The sequence below is a fragment of the Neopelma chrysocephalum genome, unplaced genomic scaffold (assembly GCF_003984885.1).
Source record: "Neopelma chrysocephalum unplaced genomic scaffold, ASM398488v2 Primary Assembly neopelma1_23b, whole genome shotgun sequence".
NCBI lineage: Eukaryota > Metazoa > Chordata > Aves > Passeriformes > Pipridae > Neopelma > Neopelma chrysocephalum.
In genome coordinates, this window is record NW_020897692.1 from 1,278,535 (window position 1) to 1,303,995 (window position 25,461).

Genomic DNA, 25,461 nt, shown 5'->3' on the forward strand with positions numbered 1-25,461 from the left:
CAGGGCCCAGACCCTGCTGTGTAACCTCTGGGCAGGACTGTCCACACCCCTGCGCGGGCACAAACCCAGCGCAGCATCTCCTGCTCTTTCAGCAAAACTCCGACGTGAAGGTCACCCCACCACGTCTCCCTTCTTTTGCACGCCCTTTGCCCCAAGTTTCTAAGGTGCCCTCCAACCAAACCCACCGCTACCTGTCGCCTCTCAGCGGGCCCGTGGTGCGCTCCCGCCCACCCTCGGGTGGCCCCGCTTCCCCATGGCCCTTCCCACCCGGGGCACGCGTTCTGCCCTCGAACCAGCACCAACCCGTCCAGGAGCGGCCCGGGCAGCGGCCGGGGCGGGGAGCGGCGCGGCCGGGGGCGGAGCGGAGCGAAGCTTCCTCCGCCGCTTCCTGCAGCCGCCGCGCTTGCCGCCGCCGCCCGGCGTTCTGTGAGTGCGGGGCGCGGGGAGGGGGGGCCGCCGGCACATCGCGGGGGCGCCGCGTCCGCGCCAGGCCCGCCCTGCGCAGCCGAGAGGGATCGCGGGGCCGCGGCCGGAGCACTGGTTCCGGCCGGGCCGGGCCGGACCGATCCTCCCCGCCATGGCGGCGGCCAGGCCCGCGGCCTGCGGAGCCGCGTCCCGGGGGCGCCGGGCTGAGAGCGGGCGGAGGGGGCTCTGCCCCGCCGTGCCCCGGGCCGGGCGAGCCGCCCCCGTCGCTGCTGGGGGTACCCAGGGCTGCGCTGCCCGCGCTTCTCCCGCAGGGCGCCGGGCTGGGGGCCGAGCGCCGCTCTTGTTGGGTCGCCGGCGACGAGCTGCTGGTGGCGACCGCCCGCTGTCGGTGTGAAACGGTTAACCCTGCCGGGATATGTCCGGGACCCGCAGCGCGTTTCTCCGTGTATTACATTGGGGAGAGGCGGTAGCAGCGCCTGTGGCAGCGCTGAACGTACGCCCCGGTCACTTGGCACTGGGCCCGGGGGTACGATGGTGCCTCGGTTCCGTGTCGTGCGGCCAGCGCGGCTGCTGCGGCCCCGCTGTGTCGGCCTGGAGCTGCCGCGGCCTCGGGGTCGGTGCCCAGCGAGCAGGGACCGGCCCGTGCCCGGTGGTCAGATGACAGCCCGGGCACGGTCCTCGCGATTAATCGGAGGGAGACGTGGTATTTTAGACCCATAGCTGCAACTCTGCGCGTTGTATTTGATTTGATGTTGGGATTCTCTGATTCCTGGCTTTTTTTTTTTCTTTTTTCTTTTGCTATGATGTCCTTTAGGACTTCATTCTGCCCTTGCTATAGATATGTTACTCCTCGCCCTATTAAACAGGATATATGTGACTGTGTATTAAAACAAGGGAGCAGTAGAATGAAGACGTCAAGAACATGGAAGCAGATGACAATAGCTGCAGGTGTAGCACTGTATTCTAATTGCATCTCATCTTTAACTACAAGTATTTCCCAATTCCATGAAATAGTCCTCTCATAGGAGCATATAGAGCAGAGCTGCAGTTAAAGGATTTGTATTTATTTGTATTTAAAGTATTCTTTCTGCTCTCATTTTCTAACTTTTAAGTGGGAGCATAGTAGTGGCACGAGCATGTGCCAGATTGAAGCAGAATATGCCTTTGTGAAATTGTTTTAGTGTTTACTACATTTGTAAATATTTTGTCAGATTTGTTCATGAAATATTGAAGAACTGATGCTCTGTAGTTTCATTTCTGAGAGATTCACAGAACTGCCGCTAGCGTTTCAGGGGTTCTGTTTTGAGCATCGATTGTAGATTGAGGACAAGTTGTTCCACTTCAGACATGTCATCAAAGCAAACTGGGGCAGTTTATGTGGAGGAAGAAAATGGAATGAAATTTTTTGGTTTTGGTGGCAAGACTTAGGCTTTCAAAAAACTCAAACTAGTTTTCAAATTTACGGTTTTATCTATTCTATCCTCATTACATAACTGATTCCCTCAACACTCTTCCAGAGTATATGGGAAGTTATGCACAGCCATTATCTTCGTTTATCTGCTCCAACTCAGCCGTTTAGGCAGAGGTACAGCAGGAGTCTTAGCTTAACATATGGTCTTGTGTGGGTTTCAGCCTTCTGTCTCACACACATGCTGCAACCACAGTTCCTTTTTTATTTTTCTGAATTCACAGAATTAGCATTTTTCTAAAGTTCATCCTTTGCTCATTTTGTCCTTCATGTTCTCTGACCAGCTTTTCCCCAGTTTTTAGCCACATGGTTATCCCGTGAAGGTGCTGTGAGTTCCCTCTCCAGCTGTTTCAGTTGTCGTACTCTCGAATTTTCTGCGGCGAGGGCGCTGTTACATCGGTGTTCATATCACAGAAGTTCACAGTCTGTCAACTCTGTCATCTGACTGCCTTTTCACATAAAAGTTTTCACTTGCAAGCCAGCATCATTAGTTATAAGCTCTGGCTCTTCTTCTGATACTGTGTTTTGCTTTTTAAAGCGTGAATTTTCTCAGAAAATCCTCGTTGGACCATCAACACATCTACTCAGGTGTTTTTTCCTCTTGGTGTGTTCATGTTTTTTAAAAAAATGCATTTAATGTGGGACAGAGAACATAAACAAAAGTTGCGATTTGCTCTTTGGAGCTGGATATTGATATATGTATCCCTGAAATTTTCCTTAAGACCTTTGCTATAAGATACTAGCAAAAGTATGTTATCAAAATACTACTCTTTTTACCCATTCAGTCCTTTAATTTACTCTAGTTATCAATCCAGTTACAGAGTCTTCTCATTCTTGTTTCTGGACATATTTGGTTTCTGTTCATCCTTAGAAGTAATTTTTTTGTGGCAAGTGGGTTTCAGTAGGAAATCTGAGGGGGACTGTGCAGGATACAAACATAAACGTTGACAGCCTGTGTTTACCATGGGCAGCTGGATAAAATAGATTAATGAAAGTGAGAAATGCTATGGGATAGATACAACTTGGGAAGTTGTATAAGGCTCCGTCTCACTCCTTGCTAAGAAAGTACATCAGTGTCTCACCCTTTTAGGACTGTACTATAATGTCAGGATTGGCATTTGAGCTCCAGTGACGGTGTAGGATGTGTGATGTGCCTTTGGGCTAGGAAATCTTGGAGATGACACTTTCAGAATTTCAGATGACATTTTCCAGGGGAAGAAGCTTTGCTGCCACTACCAGTCAGCAATTCTGGTCCTTTTACTGCTCTAGCAGGCAGTGGGGGCTTGTTTGCCGCAAAGGTTTTGGTGGCTGTCAGAGTGCTGAGCCTCCTGGCCCGCTGATGGGTGACACTGCCTAGTTGCTAACTGTGATGGATGTGGTTCCTGCTTTGATTGGGTGACATTTGATCTAGTGGTGAGCAATCCAAAATGCCATAGGTAATGCTTGGAACAGATGTCCAAAATATATCAACTTGCAGCTTACATCAAAACATGTAGCAGTTGTACATGTAGTAGTGGGGGGTCTGGCATTACTGACCCATACAAGGCTCTTCTGTCTGTACTCTCACAGTTACGTGGAAGATCATAAAGACCTGTCTCAGATGTGCTATGGAGCATCTTTGGACTTAATCTGCACACCTGTGCTGTTCCTCACCCCCTTGCCTTGGAGCAAGGCTGCTGTTGAGCTGGAAGTGCTAATTTTTCCTTGTATTCAGTGAGTGCTATGTCCTTTGGTGTGACACAGGTTTTTCTTTGCATTAGCAACAGAAAATGGTATAATTTAAACTTGAAACTTTGACTGCAAGTGGTGAGACAGCTGGAATTTAGAGTACCTCAGACGAAGTGAAGGATTGGGGTAAATGTATTGCCCCATCTTCCTTGAATTCAGGTGCTCACTGATGAAATAATTAAGAATATTGATTTCACAGTTAATGGACAGTCCTACTGGGAGAGTATTACCCATATCCAAAACAGTATCTGGAGACTATCTATAGACTCACTTGGCTGTATTTCATAGGTTAAGTATGCTTAAATAAGCTGGTGTGTTTTTTGCCTTTTTTATCTTGTTTGCATTCTAGCAATGCAACTATAATCCTCCTAGTTAATCCAGAATCAGGAAAAGTATTGGAATAGGTATTACACAGATAAGAACAAAAATGTGGCACTCACTTGAAAGAGCTGGCTCCCTAATTATAGGAGAAGGGAAAAAGTGGATCGTGGCAGATAGAAGCAGTGATATGGTATTAGCCAGTAGAGCAGGTTGTTTCTCTAACATAAGGGTGGTCTGGTTCTTATTTCTTGTAAGCATCATGGTGAAAGTACAGCAAGTGAAAACTCATTAAGGTGATACATTTCAAAATTTAGTAAGTGAACTATGTAGGCATTCTAGGAGGGACTCAACTTCCAAGTAAGAAGTGCAAGACAGTAAGATGGGAAAAGATGTTGTGAAGAGGAATGATTTGATTGGTTGGTTGGTTTTTGTTTGGTTTGGTTTTGTTTCCCAAAGAAAAGTGATTTTTAGTTCATACTAGCCTTGTATCTTTTATTGGTCCTAGCTCTACTGAGTTACAGTAAAATGTAATTTTTTTAAAAAAATAGCAGTTATTTTAGGAAGTACATTCAGCTCTTGTAAGTATCTAAATGTATACTTTATAAAGAGAGTCAATTTCTAAATGCAGGAATATTAATGCTGTTAAATATAGACTTTTTCAGGCATACCTTACATTTAAAATAGTCTAGGCATACCTTAGATTTAATTTAACAAATTCAGCACATTGATTTTTGGCACTTTGTCAAATTTGAAACTTTTAAAATTAGATAGGGCAGATCATTCTGCTGCTTTTGCAGTGGTTTATTCTTTCTAGAATGGTGGAAATGAGCAGTTGTAGTGAGGAGGTTTTGATCTTAATCAACTTTCTGTAGGCTGACTGACATTAGTAGGAGTCTTTTAAGAAGTAAAAAGTTAACAGAGAATAGCTAGTGATGATGATTACACTTCAAACTTTTGTATGCTGAGCTCAAAGAATCTGAACATGTTTATCAAGGACTAGTTCTTGGGTTTGTATGAAATGATTTTAAAAAGGAAGAGATTTAGCTTTTCCTAATGTGACTTTTTCTATTTTTCAACTTTTCCCCATGAAACTGCATGATTTCTACTTAAGATTTTTACTGTGTGCCAAATAGAGATCTGGGTGGAGCTAACATGCCCCTCTCAACTCAGCTTTTTCTACCACAAAAATTGATGTCCTTTTAGTTGTCAGATTCATTAGTCAAATATCTTGTGCACCGTGACTTGATTTTATGTATGCAAAAACGTTTTGGTTTTGAAATGTTGATCATGTTAAAATTCTTAAGAAAGATGTTTTATTTGTGATATTTTCTGTCCCTAAATGTACTGGAAAAGGGCAGATAGTATTGCATACATACCGTGCTACTTGCATCGTAGATCATATGGAGTAGCTCATTGCTCTTACCCTTCCAGTACACTTACATGCTTTTCAGTCAGGCACAAACCCTGTCTGTCTAAGTCCTTGATATGCTCTGGCTTTTCCAAGAGCTCACAGGTCAGTAAACATTGTCTGATGGATGCCCCTCTATATGTGTGTTCGTGAAAAGTAATTAATCTAATGGTCCATGTTGTCTTTTGCTCTGCCTGCTCTTAGTGAAAGGAGACTGAAAAGTGTCTGGGCTGTGCAGTGGGTTCCCAGACCTGCAGTGTGAATGCCAGCTTCTTATGCCAGTGTTCATTTCTAGTGCCATATTGATTATGCTGGGCTTGAAATGCTGTGTTTTCAGTCATTGCGGTATCAACTGACGCTTTCTTTTCCACGTGTCCTGAAGGTCCCTAGAGTGTGGGTTCAGCAGTGGGCTGTGTGTGCCTCAATCCGGATTGTGTCACCTGCTCTGCGGGCCACAGGATCACGGGTGGTAAAAACTTGCTTGTATTTCAGCTGGTTGGGCCCGTAATTATTTATCTGAGCTCTGAAAATGTAGTGATATGAACATGACTTTCATTGGGGTGAAGTCTCTGGTTTGGACAGTCTTACGTAATCTGTCCAAAGAGATCAAAATTGTTATGCTGAAATGAACTTGTAGGTTGTTTATGTCAATGTTGAATAACCTAAACACAACTATGTTCCTTTAGGGAGGACATTTTTGCTGCCTTTGCTATTGACTCTTTACATAATTTAGTGCAAAATACTAGAGTTTCTAACAGCAGTTGTGTCCGCCTTACTGTTTGATATGTGTCTCGATGAATCTTGTGCTCAGTTAAGTGGCAGTGCGACAAGTGGTGATGGGTAGTTTCACATGAAGCTTGGATATATATGATAAGGTCCCAAGGCAGAAATACACAGTTGAAGTTGTTGGAATCTTTTCGTGTTCTAGGGATGCCATGTGCATGGCTGTTGATGGACATTAGGTGTGCTAACATTTGTTCAACATAAATAGTCAAGGGCTGGAATATTTAGATCTTTGTTACTGTATGAGCAGGAATAGTGAACCTGTGAAATCAGCAAAGCTGAATTCAGCAGCATTGTTCACTTGCATGTCTAAGCATTTGAAGCTTTATAACTGTAAGTATAGGAAAATTTTAAAGCTATAATTTAAAAACATCATGATATTTAATATAGTATTAACTAATTTCTGTGTGAATGTAGCATTCTGCAAAAAATGCATTTATTTTGAAAGGTTGAGGAGCCATGAAGCCGTTGATGCAAAGAAGCAGAGAGTAAAGGCTTCTTTTGTAGTCTACAAAAATTTGGCCTGTCCAATGCAAATCTGTAACCTATACCTTCATGCAGACAACCTCCAGCGCTAATAGTATGGGCGGCAGGTGCAGGGACGTCTGTCCAGATCTGTAGGAACCTGGAACAGGACCTCTGAGGTACAGATTGCCTGCTTCGCTTCAGTGCAGGCTGTTCAGATACCACTGATGGTGGTGCTCTAGTATCAATATTGATGACTGTTCTGCTGATTGGCTTAATGTTTAAGAAAGGAGAGGGAATATTGAGTTCAATACACTGTGTCTCTCAGAACTTCGGTCATACAAAGGTTTAAATGCATATACAGAGAAGATTAAAAAAACTTTTATGTAGGCTAACTTTTGAAACTTTGGCAAACTTAACTAGTTGATGTGTAGTAATAATATATCTTTTGCTATTCCCAAATGTAGGGCATTTTAGAATTTTCCTACACATAAATGCAGTAGCACAGTTGAAAATGTTTGGTACTGGTGGCTCAGGTGACATTACTAGCCTGTTTGTGGTACACAACAAGACATCATTTTTTTTCTAAACAGAATGGCTCGCAGTTTGCCGTGTATGAATATTTGACTATCTTACATTAATATGCTTCACATATGAAAACAAAAATTTGTTTTTATGAAACACACTGTTAAAAGACAAACTGTAAACTAAGCCCCAGCAGCTGTTTGTGTGATGTACAGCTACACTCCTTTAGTGAATTCACATTTGGATTTTGGTGAAATGACTGGTGTGCTGAAATCTCTGTGTATTTTTTTAATGTTTAATGGCAAATATCTATGCTTTAATTCTGTTCCTTATAGGGCTCCTTGATTAATGACCCAAATTTCCTATGAGAGACTTCATCCTTACGGATTTTCTGATGTTTAATAGAGGGGTCAGCTTGCCTTCCAGTTTTTCATCTCTCGTAGGATAGGACACTTTAATCAGATTTGGAAGACTTTTTGTGTTTACTTAGAGTGTTTGAAATTGTTCAAAAGCTTTTAGGGAATTTGCCAAGGGTAAGGGATGACTGTAACCTTTCCTAAGGGATATATTTTAAGGAGGAGGAGCTTTTATTTTGATGATGCTTTTCTGGTGAGGTATGGTTGGAGCTCTGTAATAATTTGTTTACAAAAACAAAAATAAAGGAAATCTTGGTATCTCAGATATTTAACAGCACTGTCTAGAAGTGTGTGTGTGTGTGTGTCCTCTATTGTCACAGATACAACTCATAATATCATGTAGTGTAACTGATCTTGCGACATTCCTACTAGTTAATTCCTGACACATTCACAGTCCTTGTTACACAGTAGCTGACATTAGTCTAAGCCTAAAACTGTGTTAGTGAGGTTTGAATGTGTGATTTGATCTTGTGCTTTTGGAGTTCAAACTCATTACATTTGGTGAAGCATTTACATAGCAATAACAATAAAGCAACATCTGTCTCTCTTTCCTAGGAAGTAACAGATGCGGGTGAAAGATCCATCAAGAACGAACTCCGAGAAGCCGAAGAGAAGCAAAAGGCCTAACAGGCCACAGGATGAGGACTCTTCAGATGATATTTCAGGTAAATACATTAGGTGATGTTTGTCCCTGAGGTTGAGGGCTAATAAATTCCATATTGACTGATGAAAACCACCAAAAAAAAGTACCATGAAATACTTTTCTTGTTTGAATGTGTAACAAAATATCCCCACTCAATTGTTTATGACATGATCAGTTCTTGTGCTACATGCCTATCCCGAAGGGCTGGAGAATTGGTTGATCTTCAATGACAGCCTCTTCAAAGCAGAACGGTTCTTTCCTCTCTGTGTAAGGTCATGCACATGTGGCAGGAGGCTGCTTGACTGAGTGGGGAGCTTCCAGATGAACTCAGAGGAAAAAAAAGAAGGGCAGAGAGGGTGATGGCATGTTTGGGCTGCCCTTGCAGAAGTTCAGTGTGCAGGATTAGGAGTTAGGTAGACCAACCTCTGTTAGAGTTGGACCTGATGAGGGGCACGAAGAGTAAGATGGGCCTGTATGGATGCCATGACAGTAAAATGATAGCTAAGGTGAGTGCAAACCTGCTGCATGAGGGTTCAGAGGACCTAGGGACACAGGACATGGGAAAAGGCTGAGGAAATCAATTTTTACTTTGCCTCTGTCTTAACGTGTAAGTTCTTCACTTGATCCTCTCTGACCCCTGAGCCCAACGGCAGACTCTAACGTTGTCTAGGGAAGAAGATGGAGAACTGTTAAACAAACTGGATGTCCACAAGTCCATGGGATCAGATGGGATGCACCTCAAGGTGCTGAGAGAGCTGCATAATGGTATTATAAGGTTACGCTTTGCATCCTTCATAGTGGTTGATATGCAGGAGGGCAGGTCTGCCATTCAGAGTGACTTAGACTGGCTGGAGAAATGGGCTGGCAGAAACTTAGAGTTCAACAAAGGCAAGTGGAGAGTTTGGCACCTGGGCATAACCACATGCAGTTACAGGGTGGGAATTAATGGCTTGAAAGCAGCTTTACCGAAAAGGTCCTGGGGGTCCTTTGCTGAATGCTGATGCTGAATAAAACCAAGCTGTGCTGTTCATGCTGACTGTATGCAGGACTGTATTAATTAGAGTACAGGGCAGGCAAGGTACATGATTCTTTTTATCTTTTCAGCATGAGTGAGACTTCATCTGGAGTACTGTGTCCAACTGTGGGCTTCCTGTTACAAGAAAGACACTTACTTGTCAGAATGAGGCCAGTGGATCACTCCCTCCGCATTGTTAAGGAGATTGAGAACATGATGTGGGAAGAGAGGCTAAAAGGAATGTCTTTGTTTAGCCAATAGAGTGAAAGTATAATTTCTTTCTTTGACTGCCTGATGGTAGTTACAGAGAAGACAGAACTAGATTCTTCTAGGAGGTCCACAGTGAGAAGACTAAAGGCAACAGGCAAAAGTTAGGCTATGGAAAATTTGACTAGGTGTGAGGAAATTTATTTTATTTTCACTCTGAGGGTGGTGAGACAGAAAACTGATTTTCTAGTGAGTTGGTAAAACCTCTATCCTTGAAGATATTCAACACTCAGCTAAACAAAGCCATGAACAAACAGATCTAATTAGTATTTGGCTCTGCTTTGAATGAGGGTTTGGACAAGATAGCCTTCAGAGGTTACTGCAAACCTACCTTATTCTGTGATATTATGGTGGAATTTGTGCAAAAAAAAATGAGAGAGAAGAATGGTTGATATTTGTGTTCAGAATGAGCAGTCGTACTAGGGATGCACAGGTATTTGCAAATCTTTATGGGTTGAAAAGGTCAACTGCCTGTGTTGTTGTGTGCAAAAATAGATTTATATAGTGTTTTACTGTCAAAAACCAGGGAAATTAGTTTTGTACAGAAGTAGTGCTTGTACTTTTGTACAAAGTAGTTTTCTGGTTTTAAGAGGTGGCGTTTCTTGACTTGAAAAGAATTTTCATTACAGAAAGACTGAAATAGGTCCTTCATAAAATTCAGTATATGGGGAGCAGCTGGCTGATCTTTCCTATGCTAGTTCTTTGCTATTTTTTTTTTCCTAATGCTGAATTCGTCGGAGATTATGCTCTTGTAATATACACATGCTCCCTTTCATAGCTATTATTTTTAATGGATAAGGTGAGTATCTGTTGTTTTCTCTAGGCTTAACCTGCCAGCACGTGAGCCAAGCAGTGGATTTGCATCATGTGAAGAAAGCAGTGGCTCAGAGCGTCTGGTCCATATGTGCAGAATGTCTGAAGGAGAGGCGGATGAGTGATGGTGAGCCCACGGCACCTTCAGACATATGGCTGTGTCTCAAGTGTGGCTCTCAGGTGAGCACATGCGCTGAATTTAGATGGATTTTCTAAAGAATACGACTGGTGTGAGCCCTTGTCTGTTTGTCATCTCATTACCTTCAGTGAAACAGTGTGACATAAGTGTTCGGTTGTGAGAGTCCATGCTTCAGCTTCTTCAGCGAAGTGGGATGTGACCTTATGTTCTTGTTTCGTTTTTTGACAGTTTTGGGTTAGCTTTATGTGTTACAGTATGATTTGTCATCATGATTAGTAAGTGACAGTCCTGCCTTTTCTCTGTTCTTCATCTGCATGCTCTTGCCATTTACAGAGAATTGGCACCAGGAACTGTGTGGCTGCAAAATGCATCCATTCAGATGGCTCATCTGAGAGAAGTTCCCACGAATACAAATGAAAGAAAAACCAAATGTGTATATTGCTGAATCAGCTTGTACTGTGGACACTCAATTGCTAGATTTGATTGAAACCAGGGAGAAAGGACTGTGCCAGAGTGAGAATGCTGCTTCTGTGGCAGCTAGTCATTAGATTGGATCAATTATAATGTCAAATCTTGGCCTCAGAGTTTAAAACAGCAGGTCCTGGCCCCAGGGGCTTGCACAGGTTTCTTTCCTGTGAGTGAAGTAAAGCCTAATACAGAAAAATTCAGTTTATGGGCAATATCAGGTTTGGTTGAGCCAATAGTTGCCGGAACAAAGCATTTCACAATTTTCTTAGACTTTCAGTAGGTTTTGCTATAGTAAGGACAGAAGCCAGCTCCTCCCAGTATAGTCTGAACAGATTTAATTTTGTAAAGAAACGCGCTATTCACAGGCTTCAGAAGATAGTTAACTAGATCTGAGGAGGACTCCTGTATCTTGTTTGAAAATTTCTAGTTAAGGAGGGTTTTTAACAGGAGTTAATTCTGTGTGATTCTTCATGTTCATGCTGTTAACAGCTTCCAAAACTCATGTCTCATTCAGAGACCAGTCCTGGAAGTCCCACTCTGTAGATACTTGAAAAATTGCAAATGCTTTCTTTTGAAATTGCTGTATATAAATGGTGTGTTCTGAGTAGCTTTTTAGTGCAAAACACTTTATCTACCTTTTTCATTTGCTGTCTGGAATGTATTTGGCATTCTTGAGCAGTGAAGGTTACCTGTGCTGTCCTTTCCTTGGTATTCTGTGGGCCAAATATGCTACATAATTGTTTCATTCACAATTTTTAGAGCATTCTTACTTTTATGAATGGCATCATTTTCTATTGATACTTATTTAACACTTTTCCAAAAGCTAGGAATTATTTCTATTCAGTTAAAACAAAACTTGATAAATCTCTATACTTTTGTCTGATTTTTCCAAGTAGAAAAGATGAGGTTTTGGTTTTGTGTTGTCATTGATTTTCCTTTATTAGTAGAAAAAGTTAATTGGTATCTTTATAACACTGGATTATAATATATTAAATCCTTTCAATCCTTGGGAATGCTAAATGGGTAGGCAGAATAGCTTCTTGTCTAATTTTGAAAAGTGAAGTTTTTGTCATTTATTTACTAATAATATAGTGTTTTCCTTCTTCCCTTTTTTCCCCCTTACTGTGTTGATGTTTCCATTTTTAGGGATGTAGTAAGAATTCGGAAGGCCAGCATTCTCTGAAACACTTCCAAACAGCACGCACAGAACCTCATTGCATCGTTATCAACCTCAGCACATGGATCATATGGTGAGAATGGGTATGCAGGGGTTTGTGTATGCTTGTGTATAAGGATACACATAACTTAAAGGAGTGTCTTCTCATGATAAAGAATGATTCTGACAGATAAAATTAATACTTTCTGTAGAGGAAAGGGAGACTTTCTGGAGAGAAAATTAGTTTGTCCTTTGAATTGTCTGAGAATATTTAAATCTCTAAGTGAATTGGGACTGATCCACAGATGAGCATATACAAGATGAGGGAATTCAATTCTCTCTCTCTTTTTAGTGTGAAAAATTGAAACCTAGATCTTAAGTAATTTTTGTAAGGTTGCTTGAGAGGCTTGTTAGAGCTGGGAGGTGCATGCAGATACTCTGAATTCCGGTTTGTTTCTTCTTTTGTTTAGGTGTTATGAATGTGATGAAGAGCTGTCAACACATTGCAACAAAAAGGTTCTGGCTCAGATAGTTGACTTTCTTCAAAAACATGGTGCCAGGGCTGAACCAAGTAAGTTTGCACAAAAAGCTTTATCTGGAGACATCTGTAATGTACTGACTGAACATTTCAGATTTTGAGTCATGTTAAAAATACAACTAAAAAATTATGTATAATATGACTATAATGTAATTTGTAATTGCACAACTACTTGGGCAAGTAATGCCTGTCAAAACATAATGTCGTTTTTTTGTACAGTTTGATTATATTTGAAAAATATTTTGGGCACTATAGGACAGTTTTTCCAAATTTTGTCTGTAATGGAAAAGTTTTATAATAGAGAAGTTGTTACCTTAAATATAATGCAATATAAAGAAATGCACAAAAAATGTGTTGAAGTATGCACTATACATTTACTATAAAGCAATTGAATTTTCCTATTATGGATGTATCAAAGCTACAATTTTTCTGATTTAAATTCATTCTACACAGTTAAACAAATTTTTTTTGAGTGGATTTTCTAGTACTCTGTTGTTGTATATAATGTTCATTTCTGCTATTTGGTTTTAATTGATAAAGTGCTTATTTCTATTAGTAGAAGATAGTATTAAATTATTTTCTTATATTAGGAGCCTAATAGACCTTCTCAATATATGTGATTGTCGATAGAACTTTCTATATGTGGCCCTCAGCTGTCTACTCTTGATAACATTGACATTACTCATCTCTGCTGTAACATACTTGGCAGCATTTCTGGCTTGTGACTTAGAGAGTGCATTGAATTTCAGATTTTCTTCTCAAAAACCAGCTTGGGTAAACTTTTAAAACAATTGGTTGCATTTTTTAGCTGAGGTAATCAACTGGTTAGAAGTAAGAGTGGAGAAGGACTGCCTTACTGATTTAGACTAGATATTCTAGCTCCACGTGCGTAAATTCCACTGGTTTTTAAGAGTTGTTACGTATTTTTTGAGTGGAGAAAGTGAAGGGCGACTTAGAAATATTATATTTTGATCAAATCACAAGTTATATGTAAATTATTCAATTGTAATAAATTGATAAATTGCTACTTTTTGCATCTTTTTTCTTGGAGATGTGAAAATACAATATGTGATTTTACTTTTATTCACTTCAGTTTCTCTTCAGTTTCATGTTCATGTGTAATAAGTGGTTGTTGCAACTTTCCTGCAAATGAAAATGCTGTAGTGTTTCTTTCAGTTAATGTAATGTATTCATGCAAAAAGTGTGTATGTGTACTTCCAGTGATGTTCTAAAAATGGGAGTCTGTAACCCTCTCCACTGTGGCTGTGCTGAGCAGTTTGGATCGCATTTGTGAAAGGTCTGGGACCGTTGGCCCAAAGTTGATTTGCTGGGTTTTTTAAGTGGCAAGGAGAAGAGGAAAAAGCTTCTGCCTGGGACACTGTTGCTTTGGACCAGGCTCCTTGCGGGAAGAAGCTGGAAAACAGTCATGTATTTGTAAAAGAAATGCATGACAGGGAACTCTCAACCAGAGTTGGCATTCTTGGTTCATTTTGATAAATGACACACTTGCTACTTCCCCTACAGAAATCTATGTAAGGTTTTTTCTTTTATTTAAATTAGACTACCTTTAAGGATTTTTAAAAAATAGAATCTGAAATTGAAATGTAATTCTTGCTGTTGTCTAGAACACAAAGGACACAACGAATAACTGTGAGAATTAACTCTACTTTTGTTTTGTTTAATTTTTATTTAGTTTAGCATTTTATTTCATGTTCTATTGATATTTTCAGTGTAACTGTCATCCTTGAAATTATTAGTTGGCATAGATTTTTAAAATTTATTTTGTATATTCAGCCATTACAAACATAAAATAATTAAAAAAATATGAAAAATAACTGGAGAGAAGCAGTGTAAAACTGACAATTACCAATTCAATTCATATTTCTTGTTTAAAAATCAGTCTTGTGCTTTTTTTTCCATTGCTTTTCCATTTCTTCCTAAAAAAGCAGTCAAAATGAAGACGGTTTTCATATCAGAATGTGGCACTGTAACAACAATTTGTCTTATGTCTGAATTTCTTTTTGTTGTAACAACTGGTTGGCATGGTGCATCATTAAAATTCAAATAATATTGTGTAGAAATTTCTGTAGAGATGCAGTATGAACATGGGTATAAGTAGCAGATGAAGGCTGCTGGTTTTTTTTTTCGGTTCTCAAAAGTGCAGGATTCATTTAAAGATAAAATGATCAGTTTAAACATGTAAGGGAGGGTTATATAGATTTCCTAATTAATGCATCTTGGAAAATAAACAAAAGCAAAATGCTTGTCATTTGGTACTAATGTGGTGGAATAGTGTGGCAGCAGGATCCCTGCTTTTCACTTGGCCTCTCATAAAGATTCAACTTCACTTCAGCTGTAAAAATGTGCAAATTACATTACTACTACATGACTGACTTTTGTAATTACATTAAGCGATTGAGATAAATCCCAGTGCTGGGTTCCCAAAAGAATGCTTGCAGCTGTGTGATTTTCGCATCTGATCCTATGGTTTGTTGTACCCAGCAATGCCTGCTTTTTCCCCCCCTCCCCCCTTTTTTTTTTAAAGGAGTCTGTTTGGTTAAGAGGTCATGTTGGACACAAGATGGAAGAATAAAGCAAGATTGCTTTCCAGGGTATACCACCCAGAAATTTGTTTTGTGGAAAAGGTTAGCAGGCCATGATGATTTCCACAGAAAGGCAGGTGCAGTATTGTCCGTGTGGCACACTTGTGAGCTTCACATGGACATAATGCACATGTAGTACACAGGAACCATGCTGAGACATTGCAATCTGTGTGTCTGCTCATTTGCTGGAGAAAACAAATTGTTTTGCAGTCTTCAAAGTGAATGTTATGCGTATTTTCCTTTAGAAAAGCCAAATTAGATGTCAGTGGAGACATAAGATTGCATAGTTTTTGTAGAGCAGTTGATTAAATTGGTTTGTGTGGCAATGGGAAGAAAGAATATATATTCTCAAATTTCTTAGTTAAATTTATTGTTGGGAAGGTCAAGCAGAGGAATGAGATTTCATTAGTAAGTTCAGCTGCCCAGATTTGCCAATAAATGAAAGTTAGAAACTTCATTTCTATTTTAATGTATCTATTTCTATTTTTATACATCTAATAACAGATGTATAAAATATATATAATTTTACAGTACAAGTAATAGTTGTTGACTTGTATGGAAAAACAAACAGTGTGATGAATAATTTTTCAGATTTGCATTCATCTGTGGGTATTAGCAGTTGACAAAGGATCACATTGAAAAAAATTGTATTATTTCATAAGTGATTTTTACTACATGTACACTGGAGTCATGTAAGACCATTCTGTATATTTAAAATTAACTAGCAAAGTAAAGCAGAGTATATTGAGTCTCCAAATCTGAAACACACTTCAGCAAAAAGACATTTCTGTTACCAGTTTCTTTCTTTTCTGTTATCCTGTTTCTTTCAAATGTGCATACTTGTTAGGGGCTGTGGTTAATTATACACCTTGCAAAGGGATGAAAACTGAATCACTGATAAAGACTTTTTTTAGGCATTCTGTCATTTTTATTTACAAAGTCTTTCCTTCCCTGTCGATGTACTTACTTCCTTGTAAGGTGTAGCACAAATCATCTGAGTGCAGAGGATCAAAACCTGTGCTTGAATAGGTTGCTCTTTCACTGTGCACGTCTTTAGTTTATAACATTGTGGCAGATTCAGAGAAATAAAATTGCAGTTTTTTGATCATTAATTTCGTATGACTACAAGAGAAGTCGGGCTTTTAAAATGTAAAGCTAGTGACCATTTTAGAAGAAAACTGTGCTGTTTGTCTAAGGGTTACAGTCTCATTGTTGTACAGTGTTGAACAAAAAAAATCTAAATTTTTTAAATAAAAAAGGAGTGCCAGACAATTTAGTAGCATTTCATAATACAGCATGATGAGAACTTGGTAAAAGAAAGGCAGTCTATTAACCTTGCTTTTACTGTGAAGACCTTCAGCTGAAGTACCAGAGTTGTATTCAATAGAAAAGGCTTGACCTTGGAATAAAAGTGTGTATTCTCGGAACCCTCATTTTTAATTAAAAAAAGGTTGCATTGAAAAGATAAGCAGAAGTGCTTACTCTCCTAGCTGAAAGAAAAATTTTATGTCATTTATCTTCTTGCTTGCATACCATCTGCACCCCTAGGCACAGCTCAGTTTCAGCAAGGGCGGTACAGAAGTCCATGTGCACTACAAGTGTTTGAAATACTGGCAAAGCAAATGGATAGGGAACACATGATAAGTTTTCTGGACATCTTTTGCAAGTGGATGTGTTGGCACCATGTGTGTTTGTACACCTGGTCCAGTAACTTGCTTTGCTTCATGGAATGAATCACTGTCTGTGTTAACGCGGAGTTAAGGAATCTCAGTCAAGGGGCTGGTGCTGTGCAGCTGTGGGACAAAATCATGTTCCCTGCCTCCTGAGAGCTTATGAGATAAGACTACAAGTGAGCAGAAGTGGGCAAAAGAAAAGAATGGCAAGAAAAGGGTGGTTTGCAGGCAAAAGCTGTAGTAGAGGATCGGTCTCTGACTGCCGTCCTCTATCCCATAGATCTGGTGGGAAGGGAGTTTTCTAATGTGGGGGAGAGCAGGGTGATGGCTGTGTCTATGCACAAATGCGGCTGTCTGAGGGCTGAAGGAGTGAGTGCTGGAGGTGGATGTCATGGTGGGACCAGAGCCCTATGAAGAGTTGGTCAGTAGGGTGTGATGAATTGTATGGAGAGCTGGGCAGTAGGTCTTGGCAGAGTGCTCAGGTAAGGCGTCTCTGCAGCCAGATACACTTTGTCAAGGGAAAAGGAGGTTGTGGTGGTCCAGGCATGACTTGGGTGAGTTTTCCTTATGTGACTGGATTAGGAAGGCCCCCTCTGCAGCAAAACAGCAGAAAGAGCCCAGCAGAGGGTAGTCTGAATGTGTGAGCCCCAGGCATAGTTCTGTTCCTGCTGTGGAGGGGCAGGCCTGCCTGGGGCTGATGGCCACGCTACCTGAGAAGGGCAGAGAGGTTGAGGGTTACCATGTCAACTCTCTGAAAGATGTTATAATGAACTATGAACAGAATCTGGTCTATGAATTTAATTACTTGTGTGCTTTTTACCCACCTTGCTCTCGTTAATGTTAATAAGGTCCTTTATAAGAAGTATTACTGCATGTGGATGGATGGCTTGGACTACTTCTTTTCTCCTGTTTGGCAAGGAACCGAAGGTCCTTGTGGGCAGCAGCAGATGACAGCCATTTTGATGGAATCCTTTTGCTGGGATCCTTCTTGTGTCTATACTGGCTTAAAAGTCACTTTTCATATCCAAAAGCATGCCTGTTAAAATATTACAGGATTGCAAGACTGAGCCGGCAAGAGTCCATGAAACAGCTGTTCAGTGCAAAGTCACTTTAAAAAATTACATATTAGCCTTTTGATTAATAACATGCTTGTAGCCGTGGGTTAATCTTGCAGAAGGACCCTCCAGCCCCAATCTGTAGAAGTATTAGCTATCACAGTCATTACCAGCATGTCCTATTAAGACTGACCAACTCTTCACATGTCAAGTAAACATTCAGCTTCAGGCCTGTCTGTCATTTATCACTGAGCTGGGGACACTGAGCAGAGCTAAATTAAAAACTGCTGTCTCTCCTCTGGCTCTGTCTATGTCCTTAAAAATACCTGTCTTATAAGCAAGGCAGCAGATAATGTTTGTAATGTCAAAGCAAAACTTTTCTTTCAAGGCTTTTTCACAGATAGAAAAAAACCTAGTACAATGTCATGTGGATTGTTTTTGTAAAATTATTAAAAAATGAAGAAGCAGTAATTAAAACCTTCTGAGTGAAAGGAGGTTCCTAGACTTTGATAACAACATCCAGGCCTTTTCCCAATTTACTGCTACTTCTCCTTATCCCTATGCTAATTATCCAGCTTTGTGGTAATCGGATGTCTGGTTCTCATTTATTGTGTTTTATAATTGCGTATTCATCCAGCTCTTGTTGCAAAGCTGGATGCTTTGGCTCTGTTTTCCCTCCCTTAAATAATTTATATGTAAGGTTCAGCAAATGGAACCTTGCTACTTGTGTGAAGCTGCCATTTAACCATGAAGGAAAATGCTTTTATTGAGTTTGCCCTGCAGATATGGTCCGCTGTGGCAGTGCTGTCCATATTTGGTGGCTGTGCAAGGAGAGCCAGGTGGTGCTGCAAAGCATAGCACAGTGAAGCGTGGACAGATCTAGGTTTGACATTTGTCATCCTGTACTGCTAAAGGGAAGAGAAAAATCTGCTTTTCCATATGCTTATGCTTTAATTTTTGCCTGCAGTTTTGTCCAGATGGCCTTGTGAACATTGTTTACTTTAAGATGCTGTCCCAGATGTTTTTGAATGCCGATGGATAAATGCAACAACTGTGGTATACTAATACACAAATTATTTACACAATTTTGGTTTTTTTTTCCCCCCTCTTTTTTTTCCCCCTTTTTAACCATCTCTTCTCCCCAGCACTACTCTGCATGGCCCACTTCTCTGAGGGGAGAACATCTCCACTTATGTTATTAAACTTTTGAGAGTGAGCAATGCTTTTGAGTTGCAGATATCTGGAGCCCCTATTCCCCTGCTATGGTCGTACTGGAGCTCTGTGTGAGTGGATGAGCATGCCCCTTGTAAGCATGCCAATTAAAAGGTGTTGCTGCATGTAGCCCATGAAAAAGTGAGTATTTCAGGGTATGAGCAGCTCGTTTGTCAATCGTTGCGTTCAAAAACACTTTCCTTTTTCAAGAACTCAGTCTTTTACTTTCTCCTTATATGTCTTAATTTTCCGTCCAAGTGGAGTAATTTAAAGCTGTGTAAGCAGTATTAACAAGAACATTTAAAAATGTTTTTAAGCAGCAAAGCACCTCTAACCGTGTTTTGACAAACTCTGATACAATTTGTAAGAATAATTACGCCTTGATGGCACTGTAGGGTGCAGGGAGACTGCTTTAGAAGCTTGTTGCCAGATACAACAGCTATTTTAATAACTTCTTTTTTATATAATTATATTTTTTCATCTTCTAAGCAAGAAGCTACCTAGGAGTGTACATAAAAGAACCTTTTGGCATGAGAATTTCATTAACGTAAATAGGTCTGTTAGTTATTTCTCAAGAACACTTTAATGAGACTTCAATGTGAAACTCATTAGAACAAATATATGAATTCATATGTCAAGACAGAGATTGTAGCATCACAGTTCTTGGCATCTATTAAGTCCATAACTCGTTTACATTGACATGCATTGTTAATCAATATTTAAGACACTGCAGATGTCAGTAATGTTCATATTTAGTCCTGCAACCATGACAATATGAAAGTTGCTAGTAGAATTCAAGACTAAATATTGTTATCTCAAGTCTTTCCGTTACCTCTAGGCTACAAGTTAATGACTGTCTAACTTTACTGCCCCTTATCTATTTAAATAATAAGGGAAGTAGGGAATTATATGGGTGTTATACTGGTAGCATAGTTTTAAAAATTTTTGTTACTTGAAATTAAAACACTAGCACTGTACGTATGTGGGCTGTACTAGCAAGTCCTCAGGCTGTGACAAAGGGAGGTGGGTTGAAGAGCAAATGTAGTATTTGAGCAAACTGATAATGACTCCAACTGGACTGTTGACAAGGCAATTCGAATGGAGTGCAATAATTGATAAAGACTTGCAGCATTCAGGTGGTAACTTTTGGTTACCTCTCTTCAAATGCACCGAAAAGCAGCCTTTGTGTGGCGTTTCTAATGTGTCTGATGAATGTATATCTCAACTGCCTATTGTTAACAAGCTAACAGAGCTCATTTTACTTTATTTATTGCTTGCATAATTTTAGAAGTTACAGCCTTATGAGACAGTATGGTTATTGTGGAAGTTTTTGTTGGATGTATGTAGTTGTTGGGGGGGGGATTTGGGGATTTCCCCCCCCCCCGGGCTTTAACTGGTGAGATTGCATAAAGCAGCATCTTAGGGTATCATCAAGGTATCTTTGCACATTTGTTAAAATTGATAAACATAACCATGGAAGGACTACATTGATAAAACTATGCAATTACATAGTCATATTAATCTATAGTTTAATTATAGGTTCATCAAAAATCTTACGTCTTCGTGAAGAAAACAGTGAAACAAGTGAAATACTAAAAGGAAAAAGTTCTGGCAATGGTGCATCAATTCCAGTTAAAGGAATAAATAACTTAGGAAATACTTGCTTTTTTAATGCTGTCATGCAGGTAAGATGGAAAGATCATACCACTTTCTCTTCACAGATTTCAAAAATACTAAATCTGTATAATCAGTGGGCTTCAGAAAAGGTTCTGAGTTACCAGTCTTCATTCTGCTTTCTCAAGGTCCTTTTCAAATTCTTTTTACTCCTTGCTATTCCAGGATTATTTCCTGTTATAGCAAAAAAGAATTCTTGGATCAGTAGCATTTTGTACAGTAATGAGACAAGTGAAAAGGTCAAGTGTTTTACACACTGCATATGTGTGTGGGTTGTACTCTACTAGCATGTAGTTTTATTTGTAGTTCAGCATTAGCAGTTATGAGTAATGTGAGGTATTTACCATACTGGTGGTGTGAATAGTGGTACTTTGTGTGTAATGTAAATGCCTGCACACTAAATTGTGATGATTTTAAGCCCCTACAATGGATGCAGTTATAAAATTACTTGTATTGATTATGATTTTTTCATAATAGAATAAGAGGAATGAGCTATACTAATACACTTCTATTGATGTGTATTAGTATAGCATCCTCAAAAAAGGCAGCAGCCTTCGCAGGTTTTATGTTGGACCATCCCGTTGCTTGTCAGCTGAGCAGAGACGTCTGTATGTCTGCAGACAGGAGTGAACAAATGAGGGAAAACTGCTATAAAGGTGTTCTGCACTGGCACACTTAACCTTGTGTTTATAGTGTTGATTACAAAATTCAGTAAACAAATAGTAAAATTGTAAGGAGTAGATTTACTGCAGATTGTTATCTGTTAATACTTAGGGCATCATAGAGAATGGAGGGATCTGCAGTCAAAGGTAATAAAAAATAAAGAAACAATGTTGAGTTGGTTTCTCTCCTCAATTCAGGGAGGTGATGCTTTTCAGTGTGCCAAAGCCTTTGTGCTTTATGAGGCATGATGAGAGGGACTGCGGAGTTTAAAAGAGACAAATGATTTCTGATACTAATGTCCTCACCATAAAAAAATAAATTAACGAATCTTGTTGTTCAACAAAAATAACAAAGTTATTACTAGGAAACTATTTTGAAATTACAGAAAAAGAAATGATACAATTTTAGAAACCAGTCAGATCAGTGATTTTTCTAGTGCTTTTTCTAGTGGTCTGGCCTAAACCTCAGTTATACATTATGAAATAGATCTGGTTTTGTCTGTCCCTAAAGCTAGAATATGTAACTAAAAGAAAACTGTGTAATTGAAAGATCAGCATGCTTCTTTTTTCTCTTTAAGAACTTGGCACAGACTCATGTACTAAATGAACTGATATATGAGATGAAGGAGAAAGGAACAAAGTTAAAAATCTGTCATGCTTCAGACTCCCAATTGGTAAGTATGTATTGAGAAATACAAATCTGGGAAACTGTGGGAAGAAGCTGGAGGACAGGAAGTCACATCTCTGTTAAAGGCACACTGCTACTTTCCCATTTCTTTTGCCTTTTAATTGTTTAGCTGTTTTATGTTATCTGTGAACTCATTTCTTTTACAAAAATCATTATTCAGCCCCGGAGGAGGAGGAATAATGACTTGCTTTCACGTGAAGTATCAAATAATGCCTGACCTTAAGTAAGAGAGGCTGGCTTATTTTTGTTTGCCATTGAATTTCTTAATATGAATGTATGGTACAGGAAATAGTCTAGTCGGCTCTAGAAAGTGTTAATAAAATATTTTATTCCAGTCTGTCCTAGCCATTGATAAGGCTTGTAAAATTTATTATGTGCTTCACAGGCCAGAGGATTAAAATGAGAGAGGCAAAATTTCACTGAGGAAAAAATTTCTTGTCCTCGAGCTCATTGCAGGCATATGGAAAGAGACTCCTGTGGCTATTATCCAAAGAATATTCTGCTGTTCCTGTCATGTCCTAGAGACTTGGATTTTCGTATGTTGTTGGCAATAAAGATAATACCCCTTTCCCTCAGCTAGTTAAAGCAAACAGTTTACAGAAGATTTTTGTTTCTTTTTTTCTTCCTTTTTTTTTCTGCTCTTTGCTGGGAGCTTTCTGGTGGCAGTGAGGGTGGAGTGGTGGTATTCTGTTTCAGATACCTCCGAAATGATGAAGATTTCTTGGCGTTGCTGTAGGTGATGTTCATAGCCTCTATAGGCAAGAACAGTGTGAAATTCACTGCATTGCTGTCTTTATTTCCTCCAGTGGTAGTTCTGAGCAGCCACGTTTCACTAAGTTATCCTGAGCCACAATGGAGGTCTGGAGCTTGTTTGTGCCCAAAGGCTTAGAAAGCCAGTGAGATGTTGGCTTATGCTTGATGTGAAACTTGCACAGCCATAAGGTTGAAAGATTAATTTTTTGTTTCATGACAATGCTTACAATGTAAATAAGGTCTTTGGAACAAAGACTGTGTTTTCTGGTCTTTGGTTTTGTTTGTCAACTCAAAATTAGAGGGCTGCAGTAGTCTAACTAATAGTCATGTAGAAATCTACAGCTTCCCGCTTGGTAAGGGGCATTTTTCCACTTTTCGATAGTGTATATAAAGCAAATATTTTATATTTGTGTGTATCCATAGCGCTTACATTTTGTGTGGATCTGCTTTCTGGATGAGGCACCCTCTCTAGTTGTTTGTCTGGCTGTTGTAATCTGTTTTACTGAGAGTCAGGCCACCTAGTAGGGAGCACTGTGGTCACGTATGAACCTTGGAGCGTATTAGGGAGATCTGGTGGTCTGTGGTCGCTGTGAACCACTGCTGGTGCCTTCACGGCACCTGGTTCTTGGAGGAACAGGGTGTGTTTCTGTGTCTCTTGGATGTGTGGAAATCTCAGCTTTTGGCTCACTGGTCAGAGAAGCTGGCCACCCTGTTCCTAAGGTTGAGTAACAGGGAGCCACTGAGCACCATCTTATGCTGGCCCACAGAGGTGGTCACTTGGGCTGTCTCTCCAACTGAGTTTCAGTGCCATGTAGGAGTAAGAGTAAAGCAGGTAATACAGGAAGGTAGTCTGTTTTTGTGAGAAACAGGCTGGCTTAATGACATACCTGTTTCCAAAACTGTTGGTTACCACCAGTTTTCTCAACAAGAATTGTTTGGTTTTGCAACTATACAGCTTAAACAATAAGCTTTCTCTTCAGTTATTTCAATCACGTAGGTGACATCAACATTTAAAAAAACCCACCCCAGAACACTCTTAAGACCAAAGTTACATTGCTCTTTATCATGAATGTAGTAACTGGAAAGAAGTCTTTGAAATCTGATGTGCATTTTACCTATGTTTTGAAGGATCCTTTGGTGGTAAACCTTTCCAGCCCGGGACCTTTGACTTCAGCGATGTTCTTGTTCCTTCACAGTATGAGGGAGGCTGGAAAAGGTCCCCTTTCTCCCAAAGTGCTGTTCAGCCAGCTTTGTCAAAAGTATGTATTGTCAGTATCTTTTACTTATTCATTTAATTTTTACTGGTGTGTTTCTAAGTGTGCTATGTCTTGTACTTTCTAAGGTGCCATTGGATTTTTACTTGGCAGTCCAAAAAATATTTTCTTCATGTTTTAAAGTTGCGGGACTCCTTGTTGCACTCCAGGGTTGTACCTGCCCTTCATGTAATGTATGGTCCAGTTCATAACCACTAATGTTTAATGGGCTTTGAACTGAGTGTGAGGGGGCAGAAGAGGGCAAAAAGAGTAAAAAAGAGTAAGATTTTAAATGGGAAACCTCTGCAATGATGTCTAACCTTGGCATCAATTCAAAATTAAAAAGGGTGTAACAAGTAAGGACTTGAAGCAGCACTGAAATGGCATATGGTTCCAGATTGCGGAGAGCTTACAAGCCCTAAAGAAAGTCCTGTTTCTTGGTGTGGAAAATGTTTGCAGTGGTGCTTTGTAGGTGCTTTCAATTATGATGCAAACAGTCTTGCTTTTTAAAACACCTGTAGAAGACCTATTTAAAAGTTGATACAAATATTTAGACATTGACTTACAAGCAAAAGAAGCTGTAGAAACAGAGTAACTGGAGGATGATATATCTGAATCTCACATTTAAAAAAGAATAATATTGCGTGTTAATTTATTTGCTATGGTATTATTTATGGAACTGTAATTGTTCTGCAGCAAGAGAATTAGGAAAGTTGCAGCCTCCTACCATGGCTTTCCAGGACAACCTTACTGGGCAATGGATTTAAAATACAGTATAAAGAAACAAAAGCTTTTAGATTAGAGCAGGGACAATTGAATTCTGTAAAGAAATAACTAATTACCTTTTCTTTATTTTCAAAACTCAACTTCAGAAACTTAACATTATATTTTTTTACTGTATTTGTCTTCCTTTTGATTCTTTTGAGCTATAAAAGAAAATGTGTATAAAGTGACCTTACAGCAATTTTGAATCAAACAGCAGTGTTCTCTCTTTAGCATTATCTACCGGGAAGAAAAATACATTGTTTTCTCACTACTCCTCCTCCTGTTTTGAGACTGTCTCAAAAAAATGTGATTATAAGGATAAAATTTGGCTGAGAAATGGAAGGGAAATGATTAAATAACAATAGTAGTTTTTTCCCAGTAAGTGTTAAGGATAGAAGGGAAAAGATGATATAAAACATGTTTTGAAGCCCACCTTAGCAAATTCATTGTGAAATAATCATGATGCAGTGCACTTCAGATGGCATTGTATTTTTAAAGTGGTAGTTATTTTGTATCTGCTCTGTGTCTGTTTGTGTAGTCATCA

The 25,461-nt window shown here is 39.7% G+C and overlaps 1 protein-coding gene across 3 annotated transcripts in view; it reads left to right on the forward strand.

The window, feature by feature from the left end:
* Window positions 1-384: 384 nt before the first annotated feature.
* Window positions 385-25,461, forward strand: part of USP45 (ubiquitin specific peptidase 45) — a 51,783-nt gene continuing 26,706 nt past the window's right edge. For 2 of the 3 annotated variants that reach the window (XM_027694579.1, XM_027694598.1), the window contains exons 1-8: window positions 385-426; window positions 8,096-8,205; window positions 10,289-10,458; window positions 12,032-12,135; window positions 12,512-12,612; window positions 20,662-20,807; window positions 22,037-22,132; window positions 24,028-24,158. In XM_027694579.1, coding sequence (XP_027550380.1) covers window positions 8,106-8,205; window positions 10,289-10,458; window positions 12,032-12,135; window positions 12,512-12,612; window positions 20,662-20,807; window positions 22,037-22,132; window positions 24,028-24,158 — 848 coding nt within the window. In that variant the 5' untranslated portion in view covers window positions 385-426; window positions 8,096-8,105. Of the gene's footprint in view, window positions 427-1,403; window positions 2,218-3,463; window positions 3,608-5,733; window positions 5,818-8,095; window positions 8,206-10,288; window positions 10,459-12,031; window positions 12,136-12,511; window positions 12,613-20,661; window positions 20,808-22,036; window positions 22,133-24,027; window positions 24,159-24,241; window positions 24,347-25,461 lie in introns of those variants that run through there. The other variant, XM_027694570.1, reaches the window with a different exon arrangement.